The sequence below is a fragment of the Tympanuchus pallidicinctus genome, unplaced genomic scaffold (genome assembly GCF_026119805.1).
Source record: "Tympanuchus pallidicinctus isolate F22 unplaced genomic scaffold, pur_lepc_1.0 scaffold4, whole genome shotgun sequence".
Lineage (NCBI taxonomy): Eukaryota > Metazoa > Chordata > Aves > Galliformes > Phasianidae > Tympanuchus > Tympanuchus pallidicinctus.
In genome coordinates, this window is record NW_026294758.1 from 38,900,815 (window position 1) to 38,921,513 (window position 20,699).

General features: G+C 40.3%; 1 protein-coding gene across 1 annotated transcript in view; it reads right to left on the reverse strand.

Annotated features, from left to right (window-relative positions):
* The window catches only part of GDA (guanine deaminase), a 31,600-nt gene extending 17,844 nt beyond the window's left edge, over positions 1-13,756 (reverse strand). Inside the window, exons 1-5 of the mRNA XM_052701307.1 lie at positions 13,543-13,756; positions 8,643-8,731; positions 6,803-6,974; positions 3,615-3,702; positions 2,107-2,212 (exon numbers count right to left, since the gene is read on the reverse strand). Of these exons, the coding sequence (XP_052557267.1) occupies positions 2,107-2,212; positions 3,615-3,702; positions 6,803-6,974; positions 8,643-8,731; positions 13,543-13,665 (578 nt within the window). The 5' untranslated portion in view covers positions 13,666-13,756. The remainder of the gene's footprint in view (positions 1-2,106; positions 2,213-3,614; positions 3,703-6,802; positions 6,975-8,642; positions 8,732-13,542) is intronic.
* Positions 13,757-20,699: the final 6,943 nt, after the last annotated feature.

Here is a 20,699-nt window from a genome sequence, read left to right on the forward strand (position 1 = left end):
TAGATTTACTTCATTACATAAAAGAGGCCACTTCAGGGACATCTACAGAAAGCTACAAACTGCCAATAAGGATAGTTAAGGCTTTTCATGGAGCAACATGGGGCAAATGAAATCTTCCCTGGTTTTGAAGAGAAAAAAATCCCCCAAACTGGACAGGGCCTCTGTGAATTTTTACATCACAGATTTTAGTCCAAAAACCCCATCAATTTAGTCACAACAAATGTTGGATCACATTTCTCTTCAGGTAGAAAAGAAAATGATGAAAGAGGCTAGATTCACAACACTGATACTGATGTCATATCACCAGATGGAAGTGAGAGACCTATGCTCAATTTCTCTAATGAGCAAAGGAACTTTCACACCATTGCCAGACTTCGCTACATGAATGGATGCTTGTCTTTCTTCTTATTGATTCACCTGATATGTCACCTAAATATTCCCTGTACCAGAAACTGCAACATCATCCATCACCTCAGGATGGTTATTTTCATTCTTCTTCACGTCCATTAAATGTCAGCAGCATTATTTTGAAAACGAAAATCCCAGCCATAAGTAATTTATACTTTTTTCATATACACACTTTTCTACAAAGAAATAAGCTCATACAAAATAAGCATGCATCTACTGTAAACGGGTATGGACATGAGTCTTCCTCTTCAAAATAGACATGCAGTGCCACTTTCATTCATCAACTTTTTATTCAAACTTTTCAAAGCAGAAGGGCAGAGTGAAATGAAACGCAGTTGCACATTGCCTCCATGCATACAACACAAATATTTCCAGAGGTTAACTGCAAAGAACTGAAAGTTTTCTGACAGTGTGATAGATCACATTTCTCCCTCTTCAGGAAAGAGCTTTCTCCTCCTTCTAAACTTGCATTGGTTAGGTTCAGGCCTAATTAGGTGAGTACTGACATATGCCAACAGGCAGACTTCTTCTCCAGAGCACCTCTGTGGAGTACCTGTGCCACACTCTCATCCAGCGCTGAAGGACATGAGTTATTAACAAAACCACACAAGAATGGAGCGGAGACATGAGACATGTACTTAAAGGAGAGCTGTACTGCTCATTCTGAAGCTTTAAAAATGGCACAAATAGTTCTGCCACTCTTTGGCTCATTCATCAATACTCACAGTATTACAAAAAAAAAAAAAAGAAAAAAAAGAGGGATTTAGGTAAACAAAAGCAAACATTACTAATATTATTAATTTTAAAATGTCTTCAAATATAAACACCATTAGAAACCTATTACTGTTTCTAACTTTTAATAACACTGTTCTAACATGATTTGCAAAAACAAGCTAGCAATTTTACTGAAGCACTGTAAGAGATTTAAAATAATGTTTGGTATTTTCTCATACAGCATGGTATTTGAAACATTTACAAGGGTGCATAAACAGTAGCATGAGCAAAATCATATTTCAGTGTTATAAATCTAGGTCCAGCAAAGACATTTAAACATTTTCACAGGGTGGACACAAAACACAGGGGAAACCTGAGTCAGCAGGCACCCATGCTTCAGTCCTCTGACTCCCCTCGGATTCCCCTCTGAGCTACAGTAAATCCACCATGCACACTGTTTTGACTTGATTCTCCTGCATTCACTCAGCTGCAAGTTATTGTGGTTTCAATGGTGTCACACTATAAGAAAAGAGGAATGCAGAATATCTAAAATTTGGTATACGAAAGCTGATTCCTACCACTTTAGCAATCAAACTTCATTCTAACTGAAAGAAGTAGATATATTAGAAGTTAATGGGGGCAAAGGAACCAATTCCCTAACCCAGCACTCCTGTCAGGTCACATAACTTCTCTCCACAGAGCTGTGAAGAGGATGCAGAAGGAAAGCCGGAGTATAAATATGTCCTTTCCAAACCATGCTGCTGCAGCTTCTCCCTTTGGAAGAGCCACAGAGAAACTGAATGCGCGGTGCAGCAGCTGGGTAAGTATTGAATCACCAGAACTGTAGAAAACAATACTGCAGGAAGATCAGTTCCTAATAACAGTTCCTACATCTGTAAATCCCTGATCAGCTCCATGCTCACTTCTCAGATGTATTAAAAAGTCTTATTTCTAAAGGCTGTGCCATCCATTTAATCATCTTACCTTTCCATCTCTTGGACAGAATCAGCTGTAGTCTCTTTGTAATGTGGTACAGCGTCATTTATATCCATACAGACCTTGCCAACAAATGCTCTTTGCCCAAACTTATCTGTTGAGATGCATAAGAAAATAAAATTCAAAACTACTGCTTCTCTACAGAAACTGCTACCAAAGTCCACATTGAAATCAAAACAGTAAATTCTACTCCTGAGAGCTTCATTTCACAGAATTACAGAATTGTAGGGGTTGGAAGGGACCTCTAGAGATCGAGACCAACCCCCCTGCCAAAGCAGGTTCCCTACAGCAGGTCGCACAGGTAGGCGTCCAGGCAGGTCTTGAACATCTCCAGAGAAGGAGACTCCACCACCTCCCTGGGCAGCCTGTTCCAGAGCTCCATCACCTCACTGTAAAGAAGTTCTTGTGCACATTCGTGCGGAATTTCTCTTCAATGAAGAGAATTCTCGGTATTTTCTTATCTTTAAGGTGGAGCTAAACCCAAAATGAGATAAATAGGAGTTCTCACTTTTCATGTTAATATCCCACTTTGAGTTATAATTGAGGACCACAACCAGAATTCCTCACGGCAGTGAGAGAAGATGACTGCCGTGAAGCAGAGGATGAGAAACTCATGCATCAAGGTACTCATGGATCATCTGCTCCAGCAGATGAGCAATTTGAGCTGAAAAGGCCACAAAGAGCTCAACAAATCTTCTCTCCATAAGAAAAAGAACTGAGGGTCCTAACATGCCTCCCATTTGCAGCTGGAGCTACTTCTAGCCTCTTTATCGAGATTCATCAATACTAGGATTGAGAAGTCAGATGTAACACAACGAAAATGCATAAGCTTGTAAACACATTTCTAAATTGGATTTCTCTTGCTTATCTTTAATGTCTGAGTTGTAGAATGCATTGTACAAATTCCGTCAAATTCCTAGGTTTCCTACAAAATCAAGAAGACTGGGAAATATTTGGTGAGATTCTGATTAAATCACTTTCCTACAGGAGATGTCTTTCGAGAAATCCTGCAACAAACAAGAGAACTTCCACAGAAACAGCAGCCATCTGTGCCCATGAACACAAAGAGGGAAGAAATGAAGGGTGTGTAGGGATTTTTGATGCTGATTTCTAAATGAAACTTCCGCGTATCGGAAAGTTAAAGCACTGACTGCACCTGTTGTCATTCAGCCCTTTAATCCTCAAACAGCAAAAAGGCTGGAAACAGCAGAGGACTGCAGCTGAAGAAAAACTCCAGCATACATTACTCATGCTCAGTCAGCAGCTGATTTAGGAATGAAGAACAGAATGAAAAGCAGAGAGAGAGGGAGCAAACAGTAGGAGAGAGATGATTAAGTGAAAGGTAACTGGGCTGGATTTGGAGACATAGGATGACAGAAAAAAAATGAAAAAAATCAATTTCGTTGAAGGACACATCCCTTGCTAGTTTGAAACTGCCAAGTTCTGTTTCCTTTAGCAGTCAGCAAATCCTTCCAAATTCACTCCTGCAGTCTTACCTATGATGTCAGCCAGAAGAAGAGAAGTATCTGTGTAAATTGTTGCAAAGTAGCAAGCTGTAGTGGTGCCATTCTTCAGAGTTCGTCTCTATAAAAAGAAATCAGTTTCAACAATTTGGAAAAAAATAGTCTAGCTGTCAAAATGCAGAACTGCCAGTCTGATTTCAAACTGCAAGAACATTTGGTTATTGTGAAATTCCACAGAAATTACACTCAAGTAAAAAAGGAAGGTAAAATATAGCTTTTTAATTCCATAATCACATTTTTAGAGTCTGAATGTTAAGAAATACAAAAACTCCTCTTCCAAAGTGATGTAGGTCTTCAACAATTGCCAAACCCATAGACACCAGTTTTTCTTCATTCAAACTGAAAACTGAATTCTGATTTATGTCTAGATTGAACTGTATGGAGTAACACAAACAGCCAGTTATCTGTGCTATTTCCTCATTTGGAAAGGCTCTCCATTTCTTAAAGTAAAGGAAAAATTTTCTAAGGTTCGCAAAGCAAGATTCTGGGAAGAAAGTAGTAGTTTTTATTTTGGCACTTTGTATGGCTTGAAAAAATAGTCAATTACTCGAATCCCTCATTATCCCTGAATCCAAAGTAACAAATTCCAGGGTAGAAGTAAGCTGAGAACTGCTCAGAGAGGAATTTAATTATTTATGTAATCACACGATTTGAAAGTAGAGGGTATTCCTGCTCATTTTACTTTTGGAAGACATAACAGCAGATGAAGACTCATTTAAAGTTACGTTAAGTCATGGGGTCATTTATAATGTCTTTTGATTTGGGGTCTAATGCATGGTGTATTGACTTCCTATCCACAGTAAAGGATTAAATTGGATTCTGGCTAGAATGTAATTTGAGAATTCTTTCTTTCACAGGATAGAAGGTGAGACACTCAGTGTAATGCGTATCTTAAGAATGGCTATAGTTAATTAGTTACTTTCTCAGCTTTTGAAATCCAAAGTCCTGTGTTTGTGGATTCCTAAAATCATTGTCAAGTAAAGACTAAAACCTTTTTTTTTTTTTCCTGAAAATATCACCAGGAAGATTGCTTTTCCCCAAATTTGAGGCATCAGAGGATGTTCCAGCTATAATCCATCAGAGTACAGTGATTATTATAAACAGAATATTGTTTTTTAAAATTTTCACTATGTTTTAACTACAACTCCAAAGGCACAGAGTCATATCTGATTCCTGCAGATTTAGGGCTATTTCTAGCAATTGAATATTACTCTAATCCCCACAGCATGATTAGAGTCCTTTAGAAAAAGATTGCGATCTTTACATTATAACAAGCAGGGATAATTTTCAAACCTATTCATTAGTTTAGTCACCCTTCACTCTTGTTAACTTTTGATCTCAACTCATGAGGAAGTTCCACAACATTACAAATTGTAAAAAAAATTTGCATTTTTAAATTTAGCACTCAGGCAGTGTAACTTCTGGTATATCTTATTTAGGCCAGCTACTTTTTATGTACTTTTATCTTATTCTTTATTTGCTGCCTTTATAAGCTAAACAGACCAACTATTTTTAGCCTCTCTTCCTATTTTCCTGTCTCTGACCTTCATGCTTTTCCACCTTCACTGCATTCTGCTCTCCTCCTGCCACTTTGAGCTCCTCATGAAGAACTCAAAATAATGCAGTGCCACCAATTTGTAATAAAACTTCACTCATTCATGTCTTTTCCAGGACCACAGCTGAGGGCGTTTTACTAACCTGTCAATGGTTAGTAAATGTCAATGTTAGTAAATGTCAAAGTTATGTGCAAAGCAGTATATTCATTCTGTCTTCCAACTTGATTAAGACTGCAGAGAACCTCTCAGAAGATGGCTCTCAGAGTACCTTTATACCTTGAGCCTTTTTATACTCTCCAGTTTGGACAGGAAACTACTGGTTCCATAACTGAGATTGTTTCGGCAACAAAGAAACTCGAAATACAATTCTGAAAATATTAGCTATATATATAGCTGGATACCTTTCTGACGCACTCGCCCATGAAACTCTGCAAACCTGCAAGTATTCTACAGAATTTGGGCACAAAAACACTTTTATGACACTGCCCTACCTACTTGATACAAAAAAGACAAGCCCAAGCGTTGCGTTAATGCCTCTTCAGCTAACTTTGAGCACTCACTGGCAATTCTTTTCCAGGTGGAAAAAAAAAAGGTTATTAAATATGCAGCACAGTAAGCACTTGATCTACACTGACATCACTCCATCTGAACTGATGCAGACTGTAACACTATGCTGATGTACACAGCTGGAAGGTGAGATCACCTCTATGTTTTATGTTGCTGAAGGCATCTGTGCTTGCTTCTAGATTTTATGATCAACATGCTTTTATTAGGGTAAGATGACACAAAGTCATTTTTAGAAATCTGTGTATTTCAGATTCACTGTGTTATTATTTTGACAACACGGTTTCATAGAATTAGATAAAGGCAAGGCAGCTTATACCGGTCAACTCATTTAATCTTGTGAAGATATTTCATCCCACATATTAAAGGACATTTTTCAGTTATATCAGAGAATCAATACTCTGCAATATGACATTTCCGTTTATTGTTCAGTGAGTGGAATTTGACCTGAAAGCTTCTTTACTGCTGAGAATGAGCACAGCTCAAACACAGTCTATTTCTTTGTGCCACAATACCATCAACAGATTTCATCAGCAGTAAAAGGTTTTCCTGCTGCAGTGATTTAAGCTGTAGTAGCTTCCTTAAGCTGTAGCTCTCTTCCTCAGTTGCTCCAAATCACCCCAGTATTGCTGACAATGAAAACTGTCTCCTCCTTCACAAAGACTTTGCAGAAGATATGTTCATTAAACAGAGGATTTATGCATAAAAAGAAATAATCTCTGAATTTTTGTTTGTTTTTTTTGCTTCTACTATGTCTGACTATTTCTGAAAGTACACTGAAAGTACTCATCAGTGTCACTATACTCAGATATGAGAAAAGATGTTTGTTAATCCATCGTGTGACTAAATGAACTGTCAGAACAAAACTGAAAGTAGTAGGAAACAGTCTTGGCTGGCAATTAGAACAGTGTGTGTGTTGTCAGTTTTATCTCATTTTCATGACATTAAAAAGTGCTATCCTATGTCTGCTGACCTTCTGACACTTACTTGTATTTTAAAATATGAATGTGGTCAATACATACAACAATTTGCAATACTTACAACAACTCTGGTGTACACTTCTTCTGCAAAATTACTGTCTTTGTATTTTGCCTCTGTTGGGAATGTGTAAGTAGTCAACCACTGCAAAAGAGGTAGATCTACTCTTGTACCAGCAAATAAGTACTGAGGGGCATGAATGTGGGTATCAACCAATCCCGGCATGAAGAATTCACTGTGGATAGAAAAGAAAACTGTAATAGTAACAAAAGGGTCACAGTTCTTTTTTCAAGGTAAGTAGTTCTGCTTTAAGCAGCATGTTTAATCAAAAGCCACAGAAGCAAGACACAAGTAGAAATTAACCTTACTCTTTCAGCATCAGCATATCCACTCCTGCTACAGCTCTATCCAAGCTCTTTTTTCTGTACAAAGTAGCTGACTTTTATACAGAATAACAGACAGCTACCTGACAGGAAAGCAATCTGGGGTTAGATATTAGTGTAAGAGCATGACAAATCCATTTGTGTTTAATATTTACTCAGACTGAATATTAAGAAGTAAAACCTAACTGGCTTCATGATAACCAACATTATTCCACTTGAAAAAAATTCACTCTTGCTTCCTAACATGGATATATTTGTAAAGACTCATTTACTAACATGTTAACTGCATGCATCCCAGTTTTCCTCCACTGTATGTATCTGTATCTATGAATCTATATATGTACTCAGTCAAGAAATGTCAAGGTTCAACTGAAGAACAGACAGTATATCTACAAACACAGATGCAGATGCATCTGAAAAAAATCACTCTTCAGTATCTTGACAGGAAAGGCATCTTTAACAATGAAAGTGTAAAAAGTTTGTTGCCATGCAATACTCACACGATAACACGGATGAGTATAGCAATATAAGTAGGAGGTTGCTATAATTTTGTTTTGTGCTGGAACTCCATAGAGGATAAATTTTCTCCCAGCCTTGCCTCCTTCTCCCTGGCTACTGAATGATCTGTGATTTCGTCTCTTCATAATTTCCCTTCTTACTGTTTCACTGTATGTTAGAAATGCTGAAAGATCTTTCTCAGTCTGATCCATATTCCCAGTACCTTCCATTTTCCCCAGGCTATTTCAAGTGAAGAAAACATCTGATGACTCATATATTCTGTAAGATTAGCGTTCCAACAAAGCACACACATTTTTCAACAACTGAATTCTAAAGCTACCCTGCCATTCTAGTCCTAAACCATGCCTTGTTTACAGCTATGCTACTGTAAAGCATGGTGGTTACAATCCAAAACTTACCAGGAAGGAGAGGAACTTCATTGGATGAACAAAACAAAAAAACTCACACTGCAATACAGTGAGAAATATGAGGACCTCTTTTTACAAGGTTTTAATCCTCCAATTTTATTAGTTTTTATAAGGAAGTGTGTCAAAGCTCAAGCACTTTAATTTTGTATTTGAAATGTCACAGCTATCTACATTTATTAAGTTCAGAGTTTCAAGCTGAGGCACAGCCCCTTTCTCAGAAAATGGATGTGAAAAAAAAAAGACAACCAGCTGAAGGATGATCGTTGTCTGAGAGTGCTGTATGAGCCAAAGAGATCATGCATCAGAACTAAATATGGCATTTTGGTCTGTGCAGTACAAGTTTGCCAGCAGAATTCAGCCATGGCTGCAGTCTTGAACTGGAAAATGCAAAAAACAAGCAGAGGCTCGCACTCCAGATCTCATGCAGGATGTAGGCAGCCCTTCAACTACAAAGTTCTACAGAACTAAAAGGCAGTTTTGCCCTTGAGACAAGATTTAACATGTTCCTTGCCTAACGTTATTCACATGAACCCACTCTACTTTGCTCAGAGAGAGAAATGTATTTGGTGCAGTTGGTCTAAACAAAACACATACTAATGAGTCAGTTCTCTTATGTCAGACGTTTTGAATCCCCACTTCTTGGCCAGTCGCTCCTGCTGATCTGCTTGCTCCAGAAACACAATCTGAAAGGAAGGCAAAAATAGTTATATAAATAGAAATCCCACATTATCTTTAAACGATGGTCAAGGAAGTCGTATCTTACAATGGATTTTACACATTTAATACAAAGTGATGTTTGTGTTGAAATATTTGCCTGCCAGTTATGATTTTCAGCTACCTACTCACAGCCTAAAGAACAACCCTCTCCAGTTGTTTCTAACGTGTAAGAGAAGAATGAAGCAATACATTAACTGCACCTATACCTGTAATCCATATCGCTCCCATGTAATACTCCATGTATTACAACCTACCATGATGCCAGTAGTATTTAATTACTTCGTCCATGACTGCCTAGCACTGAGTTAAGTATTTCCAAACTTTCTGCTCATACCTTCAAGGTTGTTTATTTTTTGAAAGCAGGGAAGGTGAAAGAAGCTAAAGGAAAAAAAATCATATAATCTTTTAATTGTACAGAACAGATTAAAAACATGCCTACGGTCTTTATTCTTTAAAACAAACAAACAAACAAACACACCAAAAACCAACCTTACAGTCTCAGGTAACTCATTCCCATTTTGCTCCCAGAGGACATTAGCTCCACTGCTGGTGCATTTCTGTTGCCAACTAAGAGATTTAGCACACTTTAGTTCTATTTTCAGATCCCATGGTATTTTAATCTAAAACATGATTCTTGCAGGCTGAATACTCAGCTTTTCAGTTCTCTCATATGACAACGCTAGGCTCAACAACTTTGCAAGAAACAAGGATCAAGAGCCCAGGCATTGGGATTGCTGCAACAAGCTCCCGACAGGATCCAGGTTTCCATGGTGCTGGATGAGCAGAGGACCCCATTGCCTCCTCCAACCAAAGACAGTATATTCTGGGCTTTCAGAGCCTATAAATTCTTGCCAAACCACAATTTCTGCCTAAAAATAACACATGGTTTTCTGGGTCCCATGCTGTAAGTAACAGCTTTTTTCTTGAAACTCGAGACTGATCTAGGACAGATATAAGTTTTTTGTGGTTTTTTTTTTTTTACTTTGTCTGAAGAGCAGGTTTTACTCTTTTAGTCAGAAAAGAAGCTATGAATATCATATCAGTAAATATCACACCAGAAATAATTGCAAGACTGTGGTCCATTACAGGTTCACAAGAAGCAGTGTTTCTTTCCTTCCCAAAAAAGATGTTCAGACCCTTCAGCCAGTTCAACAGCTCTATCTGCTGAGGGATCAGAATACAGACCTACTGAAATTTCCGATGAGCCATAAAGAAAATGTCACTCAGATGCCGAAGTAAAAATGGATTCAGAATGACTAATGTTAGAGCTGCTAAACCAAAAAAAAAAAAAAAGAAGAAGAAGAAAAAAAAATAAAGAAAAAAAAGAAATGGCAAATGCTGGAAATGGGTGTTGCCATGGAAAAGTGGCTATTACATACTTTTAAAGTGCAAATAAATAAAACACACAAATTATGAAAGAAATAAAAAAAAATGTCAAGGGACTGGATGAGTGAAACCAGAACTAAACCTGGCAGTCAGTCCATTACTGCCAAATACAGCTGTGGATGGATAACCAAGACATCTGTACTCTTTTAAACAAGCTTCCCAATAGAACTGCTCAGTTTTTTCATGAGACATTCTCCACTGCTTTCTGAGGCCTTTGTTTTGGCCATCTTTCTAACAGTGAGTTGCTTAAAGTCTTTGAGATTCCAGACTTGCACATTCTCCTGAGTATTTGCTTGTACATTCAATACAGCTGTTATGATTCACTGGGAACCAAACCTTTTAACTAGTTCTACACCCTATCATTGTAAAGTCAAGAAGAAATTCTGTGCCAAAATCACTACAGAATCAGAAAAGTACACTGATAAGACTATAGATTTCCTCTTGTGAATAAGGAAGACAAGCACAGTAACCAGCAATTTGGAAAGGTATTATCACCAAAAAAAGTCAGGTAGATCAGATAGATCAACAGCTGCCAACAGCTGCCAACAGCTGCCAATCAATTGTGATGTGCCATCCATGTGATGCATCTAAAAGATCAGAAGATGATGAGCTGAGTGGTCCTCATCCTGGCAACCAGTTCAGTCCGTTCTCTTAATTTCAGGAGATGTCCAAAGCCCCACACAAAATCAGCATATGGATGGCACAGTTAATTATGCATTAACCCCGATATAAAAAACCCTGAGCGCCTCCAAGTGTCACAGTGTGAGTAGGTTTGCTACCAAAAGAGTGGAAAGTGAGTTAAACTGCCCTAGGAAACTTTTTTTTTTTTTTTAATCCAGTGGTATCTATATTTGTTTTGACTATGACACTGAGTTGAACACGAGCAACAGGCAACAGGTCCCTTCTTTTCTCCCTCCCACATCCTTCACATCTCTCTCTGTGGTCAGCTGCTGGCACTAACACACAGCTGTTTCCTGCCTACAACCATCCTGTTGTCCTATTCTTGGCCTCACTGAGCTGCTGCCAGCACTGTTTAACGCGGCTACCGTCTTCAGCAGTTTGATGATTACAGATATGATGCCTATTGCTTATCTAGTTCTCAAAACTGAAATACAAGGGTAGATAAGAGACAGCAGCACTTATCAGACCCTGCTACTCAAAAACTCAACAGCCCAAAATGCCGAGAAGGATGAAGCAATGAACTCCAAATGTCTGTTTTTGACTTGATACCTTCCTCCCCTGGCAGCCAAACACACAACATTTGCTATGCCGTAAGCCAAATTGTAATTACTTGACAATAGCAGCACTTATTCCACAACATTTGCTCCTTCCAGGCATCCAAAGGGAGCTTTTATCTTGACACTTGTTCTACTTTCTTAATATTTTACTCAGCTATGTTATTCACACCAACATTTCAATGATAACTCAGTCTGCTTTATTTTCCTTACCTTGATGAATGTTACTCTTTCTATTGTGCTGCTCCACAAACCACTTAACTAAACACAGGCTTATTTTGTTAACTTATGATAACTTGGGTGTGCAATCCTGACGGCAGTGCTTTCTTTGCCAAAGCTCCCTTTTCATCTGCAGGCAAAGCAAAGACAACTGACACCCACCTGTGGCTCCACAGCCGTGTCCCTGTGTGCAGCAGGGGACCAGGCAGCACTCTGTGCACTTGTTGTGCACTCCTGCTGCTGTGAGAACAGCACCTGGCTGTTCACAAAAGCTGTTCACCTCTTCTGAGATCATGCAAAGTTTCTGCATGATGGAATCAGCAACATGAGGCAAATGTTAAGCTCGTTTAAACCTAGTTAAACTTAATTCTTTGGAAGCAACAGCAAAATAGTATTGATGTGTATCTGGACAATAGAGGTAAAAATCTTTGAATCACCGTGTTCTTGTCATAAAGCACATCTTCAGTGATTACAGTGGAAGTTCTGCATGTGGCAGAATTATGATAACAGGCTAAATGGTAACAAATTGCACTGTGTCAGATCCTGGAATAGTAAAATGTACGAATTGTCAAAAAGAGAAGACTATGAAAGTCCTTATCAATCTATTCTGGTGAAAGTTTTCCTTTTGGACAACAGTGTTTCACCAGATTTTTTCTTAAACAATGATGTGGGAATGCATCAACTTATGCTCAGCAAACACATCCAGTGCATCCTTGCTCACCAAGAGAAGGGGAGAGAGGGACTCAGAATCACAGAATTGTACAGAACAGAACTGTAGGGGTTGGAAGGGACCTCCAGAGATCAAGTCCAACCCCCCTACAAAGCAGCCCCCTACAGCAAGCTGCACAGGTAGGTGTCCAGGCAGGTCTTGAGTATCTCAGAGAAGGAGAACGACTCTCTTGAGGCAGAAATCTATAGAGCCTGGTACACTGATAGCATGTGTGTTTTTCAGGAAAATCCTTTAAAAGCAGTAACTTGCTAAGCACATGATATAGTGACCTTTTATCAAGAATTGGCACTAACAGAGCAAGTTTCTGGTTCCTGCACCCAATTTACACGAACCAAAACCTTTATTCATTCAGCTCTATTGGTTTTAGTTAACATCTCCCAATACTTAGTTTTCTGTGTTTTTATTCACCTCCTATCCAGCTTCTCAGGGACTTTGCTATGCCCTGTGCAAGACTCGGAATAGCTGCAGGGGAACAGTCTTGAAAGAGGTCTTCATGGACCTGTGTGGATGGTGAAGGAAAGCTGCATGAGCTAACAGTGTGTATTTTCAGTGTATTTCAAATGTTACCAAAGCCTGATGCAACTGTACAGTCATCAGAAGGAAAGAAAATGACTTTTTTTCCTTATACCTAGGGTTGCTACATGCACTGCTACGTCTAGGCAAAATTGCTGCTCTGTCTAGGCAACGTGAAGCTGCCACACCGGTGACACGGCTGAGGGCAACACAGTTCCCTTCCGGGACCGGCCCTGCGCTTTCAGTAAGTTTATAATCGTTTTAGACGCAGTTTGTGCCGTCAATGTGCCCAGCGGTACTGTTCCCCTAACTTTTTACGGGCACGTTCCATGTTTTTTTTCTTGTAAAAGACCTCTCTGTACAGGGGGGGATTCGGCAATTACCTACAATCACTCTTACTGTTCTTTCACAGAGAATGACAAACTTACCTGTAAGACTGGAGGAAAAAGGAGACCAGCCGAGCACAGCCCCGCTGCGGGTACTCTGGGAACACACGGCGCCCCGCAACACGTTGGGGCTCCCCGCGGACACATTGCTCCGTCCCCGTCCCCTCCGCCTCCCACCACACACCGTTCCATTCCCCGAGGTCCCGTCCCCCTCCCCGCGCCTCGATCGGACCGGTTCCCTTTTGCTGACCGCTCCCGGACGGCGCGTGAGAGGTGCCCGCACCGCCCCGCGGCTCCGCGCCTCTCACCGTGCCGCCGTCGTCAACCCCCAGCAGGCGGCCGTGCAGGATCTCCATGGGCGCGTCGGGGCGGGAGTGCACGAAGGTGCCCCTGAAGACATGGGCGAGCGGTGGGCGCTGCGGGGAGCCCATAGCGGGGTCGGCTACACTGGTACCACTGCCGCTCCGGCCAGCTGCTCGCTACCGTCTGCCGCTGCAGAGCGCGGCTTCCTGGTACTGTCACCATCTCCCCACCCCCTGGTGACTTGCCCCTCGGGGAGGGGTTTCGGCGGCCCCCGCCCCGCGCCCAGCCCGCGTCCGACCCCGCCGCCGCGAGTGCGGGGGAGGCGGCGGTCGCTTCCCGAAATTTCATGGGCAGCGCCTCACGGTCCAGCTGGCACCTGTTGCACTGAGCCCGGGGCGCTAGCAAATCTGTTAGACGTTTTCGAAGGAACTGATTTTAACTGCGACGGTCGTTAGATGTGTGTCTTGTGTATCACTAAATGGCTCTTACCGCTTCTTTCTGTACTCAGTTATCAAAGGTAAATCTCTCACTGATTGTATCTCGTGTCCTCAGCTCCTGTGCTGCTTGTCGATAGGTACAGGAGCAGGAAATAGTTGCCAGTCCAGGTACCTGAGCTGTCAAGCAGCAGCCAACTGCCTTGTCCAATGGAGGTGGCCTTCAGTGTGTGTGAAAAAGGCTACAGAGAAGGAAAAGGCAGAGATGAGTCGATGTTGTGAACCCAGAGAACAGCACTTTCGGGACCATAACCTAAGTTGAAAAACAATGCAAACATATGTTTATGTCAAACTAAAAGAGGGGAGATTTAAACTGGATATAACGATAATGTTTTTCAGAATAAGGATGGTAAAGCACTGGAACAGACTGTTCAGAGGCGTGGTGGCTGCCCTGTCTCTGGAGTTTGAAGGTCAGGCTGAATAAGGCTCTGAGGGACCTGATTGAACTGTAGGTATTCCTGCTTGTTGCGGGGCAGTTGGACTGGATAGTCTTTAAGGGTCCCTTCCCCTCCCTCGGTGTTACGATTCTATGATGCTATTTGCTAAGAGCATCACTAGTGAGAATGCTAGAATAAGGCTTCACAGGGCCGGGGTGTTGCATGCAGTGTTAAGGCAGTGAGTGTTCTCTGCACTCCTGTCAGAAGCTCCGTCAGGCGTCCAGGTGATGAATGAACTTGGCACCCAGGCGCTGGCACAACTCGTGTCAAAGCTGCAATGCTAAGTTTGCCATTAAAGACCTTTACCCTTTCCTCTTTGCTGACAATGCAAAGGTTATCTTTTCTGCAAGCTTTCTAGATCAATGGTGGAAGGAGAAAAAGCCACAGTGGAAAAGCCCAGGATTAATTTAATTTTGATCTGCTGTGGGCACATCATCAGCATTTATCTTGCCTTCTTTTGAGCAAGAATATTTTAGCCTACCGTTGAGCAAGTTAAAAACCACTTGAGTATACTGAAGTCAGATGAAGATCATACCTTGACTTTACTGTCAGCAAGCCACAGGAATTGTCCTAAATAAAATGGACTTACATTCTGACATTGTTAATTTCTTGTGAGAGGTCTTGTATTTATAGAAGATGCCAATGAGAGAAAATGGATTGTTAAGACACAAGGCAGCTTTTCACTGTATTTCTAAGCTCTTTGACCTAGTAAGCTTGCAAAACAAAACAAGACTAGTTAGTTTGCAAAGGAAATTGGTATGATAATCTTTCATGCAATTCTGTTTGCTTTCAAGACTATAAATACTTCATGCTTCCTTTAGCAGTGGAGTAATAAATGGAAAAGAAAAAGAAAAAAGGAAAAACACGAGAACTCTTTTAAATTAGAACTTGCAAAAGCTGTCTTGCAAAGATGTTTCTTGGGATGATACTCCTGGATCCAATGAGACTGCAGCTGAACCTGTCCGTGTTCCAAGCTGAGCCCCCAAGTAGAAAAAACTGCCTTTTTTTTTTAATGAAGGACAGTAAGTGAGCAGTAGACTATTCTTGCCACTGAATGCCAAAAGGTAAAGAGATAAGAGCTGATAAATGGGTTAAACAGAGACTGAGCCCTGCCCGGTGAGTGAAAACTTTTACCAGCAATGGCTACTACTTGATACAACCTGCCTTTTTTTGTGGCAGCAGCTTGCTCTGTTTGCCAAGGCCTATTGAGGCCAAGCTGCACGTTCTCCTTATGCTGCCCTTGGTACTCATGTGCTTTATTTGACCTGCATTGAGCTATATATGGATCTTGGCTCCACAACCTGAGCTCTCAGGCTGGCAGACATGGGTATGCTGCTGTCCAAAGCAATACTCAGCTGTACTCAGTGCTCCTGGGAAGCCCTCACTTGCCTCTGATGGGGATGTGTGCTCTTCCTGAGTATGAGACTGCTTCAGCCATGGTCTACTGTTCAATACCTCAAGGGTTACCCCCAGCTACATGACACAAAGGGTACACAAAGCAGCTTCAGAGAGATTTAATCCATCCTATAGTTAATTAGGAGAAGATATCAGGAAACAGTTCATTCCTTTTGTATATTTAGGGATTAAATTCTTTATTCCCACTAACATTTACACTTTCTGAACTTTTGTTTCACTTAGTAAACTGTGCAAAGCTAGATTTCAGCAGCTTGTTTCAAAGTTTTGGGGCACATAAAATGATCCTAAATATCTGAGAAATGCAAGCAAATGAAAGTTGTTTTTCTTTCTGCTTTCAGAAAGTCGTCAATTGGGTACGTGTCACCAAACAAAAGCTTCTGTTTTTAGGACTCTGCTGCTGCAATGAGTGCTCGCAAAGCATGAGCATTAAGGAGATAATAATTATTGTTGTGGTGTGCTTGTTCTTATTCTATGTCATTGTGTCTCAATCCAATTTATACGAGGGAGAAGAGGTTCTTTTACTATATGTATACCTGAAGGTGAGATTAAGACACAAATGGGTCAAATGTTAGCCAGACCAGTTTATTACAAATCCTAGTTGCTTAGGGATATGGGGAAGGGGTGATGGGCGATAGACAAGAGATAGGAAATAAAAAGCAAGGAGTCTTTATAGAAAGCAAGAGAGAGATTGTCACTACTGAGAGGTTCATAGCAGGACCGTTGTTCTCAGGAACTCCTCTGGTTACCGAAGGGGATGTGAGGAAGCCATGAAGCTTTGCAGCAAGCTGGCCCTGGAGGGCCATTTTTCCAAAGAGGTTTTCTCCTCTGGGAACTCTCCTCGAAGGTTTCTTTGGGAGTTCCTCTCCAAAGTCCTTAGTTTACTGAGGGCCTTTTCCCTCCATTTCTCTGTCTCTTTTTCTTCTTTTTTCTCTGTTAGTGTGACATACGTGGCCCAACAGATAAGCCAGCAGGAAGTGGTGTCTTCGTTGCCATGCACAAGCATTAATGCCTTTTGCAGAGGTCAGTCCTTCAAGCCGCACCCTTGAAAAAAGACTGCTTGTCCTGCTTCCGCTTATCTTTACAACTGTGAGCAGAGGTACTGTGGCACAGTGACACCCACCACTGTCCCCCTAGATAATTTGCAGTTGTCACTTGGAGTCTAATCACCAGAAAGGCCTCACGAAGCAAGCTTTGAGACAAAAGGAAAAACAGTTTTCTCTTTCATAGATTGTCAAAATGTACCTCGTGTATAATTTGTAACATAGCAACTGAGTCAATGGCAAAACAAAATATAATTGATTTATCTGCTACTGACTGATTTTTCTCCAAAAATTAAAGTGCTGAGTGTGCAACAAATACTTAGAGCTGTTCAGAAAAAGAAAAAAGTGAAGCATAACAAACATCTGCTCTCAGATATGTGCAGTATTAAACATGGGAGCTGAGGTTAACCTAGTATTGACCAACTCAAACACTTTGTGTTCTCTGAAACATTTATATAATCAACATCCATTTACAACACTTTTACTTTTCCAAACCTGTCTAAAACTGAAAATCACTCAAGAAGAGTAAGAACAGGTGATCTTAGGGATGAGGTCCCTTCCACTGCCCACCTACAGGGATGTTGCTTCTTGTGAGTCCTGGGCAGAGCTCTCAGCCTTATGTCTTCAAGGCTGCATGGGCTTGGGAGGGCCATCCTCAGACATCTGCAAGGAAGCTGTATCTACTTTCTGATGTCTTACACCCCCAAAAGAGTCCGGTGCTGGCATAATACTGCCACAATGCATCCCATGACTAGAATTTAAAGATCATACTTGTCCTGCCTTGTCTTTTGATACACGAGGGTTGCTCTGAAAGTAAAGTCTCCTATTTTATTATGCTGGCCCTTGACATCAGAGGCAGATATTGTTTGTATGGCCACACTGATTTTTATGAACACAGCATACTGGCTCTTGTTCATTGCTGGCTATGGAACGGTGACTGTGAAATACAATGTTTTGTGGCTGAGAGTATGCTCTATCAAATATTGTTATTGTGTTCTTTATGTCTGTTGTAGTTTCCATGGAAATAAATAGGAGGCATTACTTTTGAAGTTATCTATGTCTATTTATGCAAAGTTCAGATTGACTATATTTACCTTAACACTAGTAAGGATTTTCTAATATTTTATCAGGGCTTATTCCTACAAAGACTTGTAATAATTAAGTGAAAGGCATTAATAAGAAAGCCTGAAATACTACATGACTGTCAGTAAAATTCTTGTGTATCAGTAAAGTATCAACATGTACTAGAATTAAAAGCATCGGTAAGTGAACTGTGCCAAAAGATTTAGTTGACAAATATGCCTTCCATTTGTACATCATGGACAGCATGCATCAATAGTCTTGCTAGACTTTACTTCTGATTGTGCTAAGGAATTGAGCAGAACTTGGATATCTGCTATTGTAATGGAGGCTTACTGGGAACAAACTGGACCAAGACTAGGTGTAGTTGACTGAGCCTTTCACCTGGAAAATTCTGCCTTAGAATACCATTATCTGGTAAATGCAGCAAATCTAATTGAGAGAACAGAATCAGAAGTTAATTTATAGACATCATTATAAACCACCATAGTTAACTGTTTTACTTGCTAGGCTCATTTTCATGCTCAAAACCCAAAGAGCTGAATAATATACTTCAAGGTTATATCAGTGATACGACTTTTACCTGACTTCACATTAATAGCAAAGATAAAACCCTTAAGGCATAGACAAAAATAAATTGTCATAAGGAATTGAAATCAGCAATTCTTACTGGCATTCTCTTTATGCTACCCACACAAGAACATCTCTCCTGCTCAAGAAAAGAGCAAATAACTTCTTCTGCCTCTAACCTTGCCTGACAGTGGTGACTGATAATCCTGAGGAGCTTAGTTCTCCAATTCCAGTTAATGATGGAAGTAATTTACTTCTGAAGTGTTTTGTGATCTGTGAACAAAAATGACGAATCTGACTTAGAAATGTAAATAATAATATATGCATCCAAGTATACTTCTGTAAAATTGCTGAATTATTGCAATATGTTGACCAGCAGTTGCATTCCTAAGCTGTACGAAAGATCTCCTCATGAGTGCTAGTTAAGTAGTAAAATCACTCCAAAAATATTTTCTGATCAAGTTAGAGGAAGTCTGTTGGAAATATGAAAATGATGCTGCCGTGCTTTTATTTCATAACTTTGTCTGCCCCCAAAATTAAAACAAACATAGATATGCTGTGGGAATATAAAAATAAAAGCTAAAATTTCAGTCACTGAATTCCAGTAGTAATAGTGGAGTGGGTAGCTGAAAACGCAAATGTATTCACTCACAGGTGCATAGGTTCATGGATTACTAGCTTTGGAAATTAAGGAATTTTACTTTTGTGTTCAGTTGTCTGAAATTGGTTTTGGGTTTTTTTTTGTTCATCCAGAGAAGGGGATTTCTAAAGTGACATGTTCTTATTTGAATTATACTGCATCTCCAATTTCCTAACAGTTCCTCTTAGAGAGGCAGAGGGAGAGAGAAGGGAGGGAAGGAGGAAGGGAGGAGAAAGAAAGGAACTTACTGATGATAAGTATTACATGGGTGAGTATGTCTGTGCTGTTTATCCACATTCAATCTGAGAAGTTGATAAGATCCCTTTTGCCTCCCAAAAGGCAATTATATGCAGTGAGTAGGAAAAGATGGAATTTTCATCACTTAGACATTGGCCAAAATGTATTACTGTCGGCCAAGTGTTTCACAATCTCACATCTTCCCTTGTAGGCTCTTTCAGGATACTGTGTACCAAGAAGACCTATAACCTCAAGTAGTGGTCAGGATCTGTTGGGATCATGATGTGTTAGAAAGCATGGTTTACAAAGGCTACAAAAGAACAGGTGCCAATAGATCATTAATCTTTTCTGTATCCACTTTTCTAGTCCTTTATTTTGTGTGTGTGTGTTGCATGTACGCATTTTGCCCATGTTTTCTTCTGGGTTTTCACTGGTGTGAAATACTCCTATTTTACCATGCTCACTGACTCAGTGGTATGAAGCAGAACTACTATAAGTGTATGCCATACTGGGACTTAGTCAGTCTGTTCACATTAGTTATTCACTGCACTGAAAATGCACATTTCTTAAGGCTTTTTTTTTTAATGCATATTTGTCTTATGTCTAAACTTAGCAGTCACGCAGTATCCATTCTGTGCACTGCTTGTGTGTTAGTGTGGTTTCCCTCTTGGTGTCAGAGAATCCATGACAACATTCTATGAGGAAAAGCACCCATTGTTCCTCACTTGCAATGTGTCTACAAGATCCTCCAGATTTCTAAATATGTCCAGCAGGATTCTGTTAGTAATGACCAGGAAATATGCCGTGCAGAAATCTGATCTTACTTATCCAGCATAGACATACTCAGCTGGCAATCAGCTGCCAGGTGTGGGCACATTGTGTGCACCTAGGGGTAGCAAATAGCATGAACTGTGTAGCTGATAATCAGAATACGGTCTTGCAATCCTGGGAATGCAACAAAGCATCACATGAATTTTCTGTCCCTGTAAGGCACATTTGTCAGGTGGGGTCATAAAGACTTTGAGAATCTGCCTACTTCTGGAGATAATTTTTATTTTATTTATTTATTTATTTATTTATTTCACTACTCAGTGCGGTGTTCAGATTTTTATATTGCCATTTCTCATGAATCTCAAGTTGCTGTCTGAGAAGCAGACTCTCATGCCCCACGCTCTTGTTGACACCTCCAGAAAGGAACTCTGACAGAATTCACAGAAGTATCAGAAGGTTTCTCCTGAAACCTGTGCC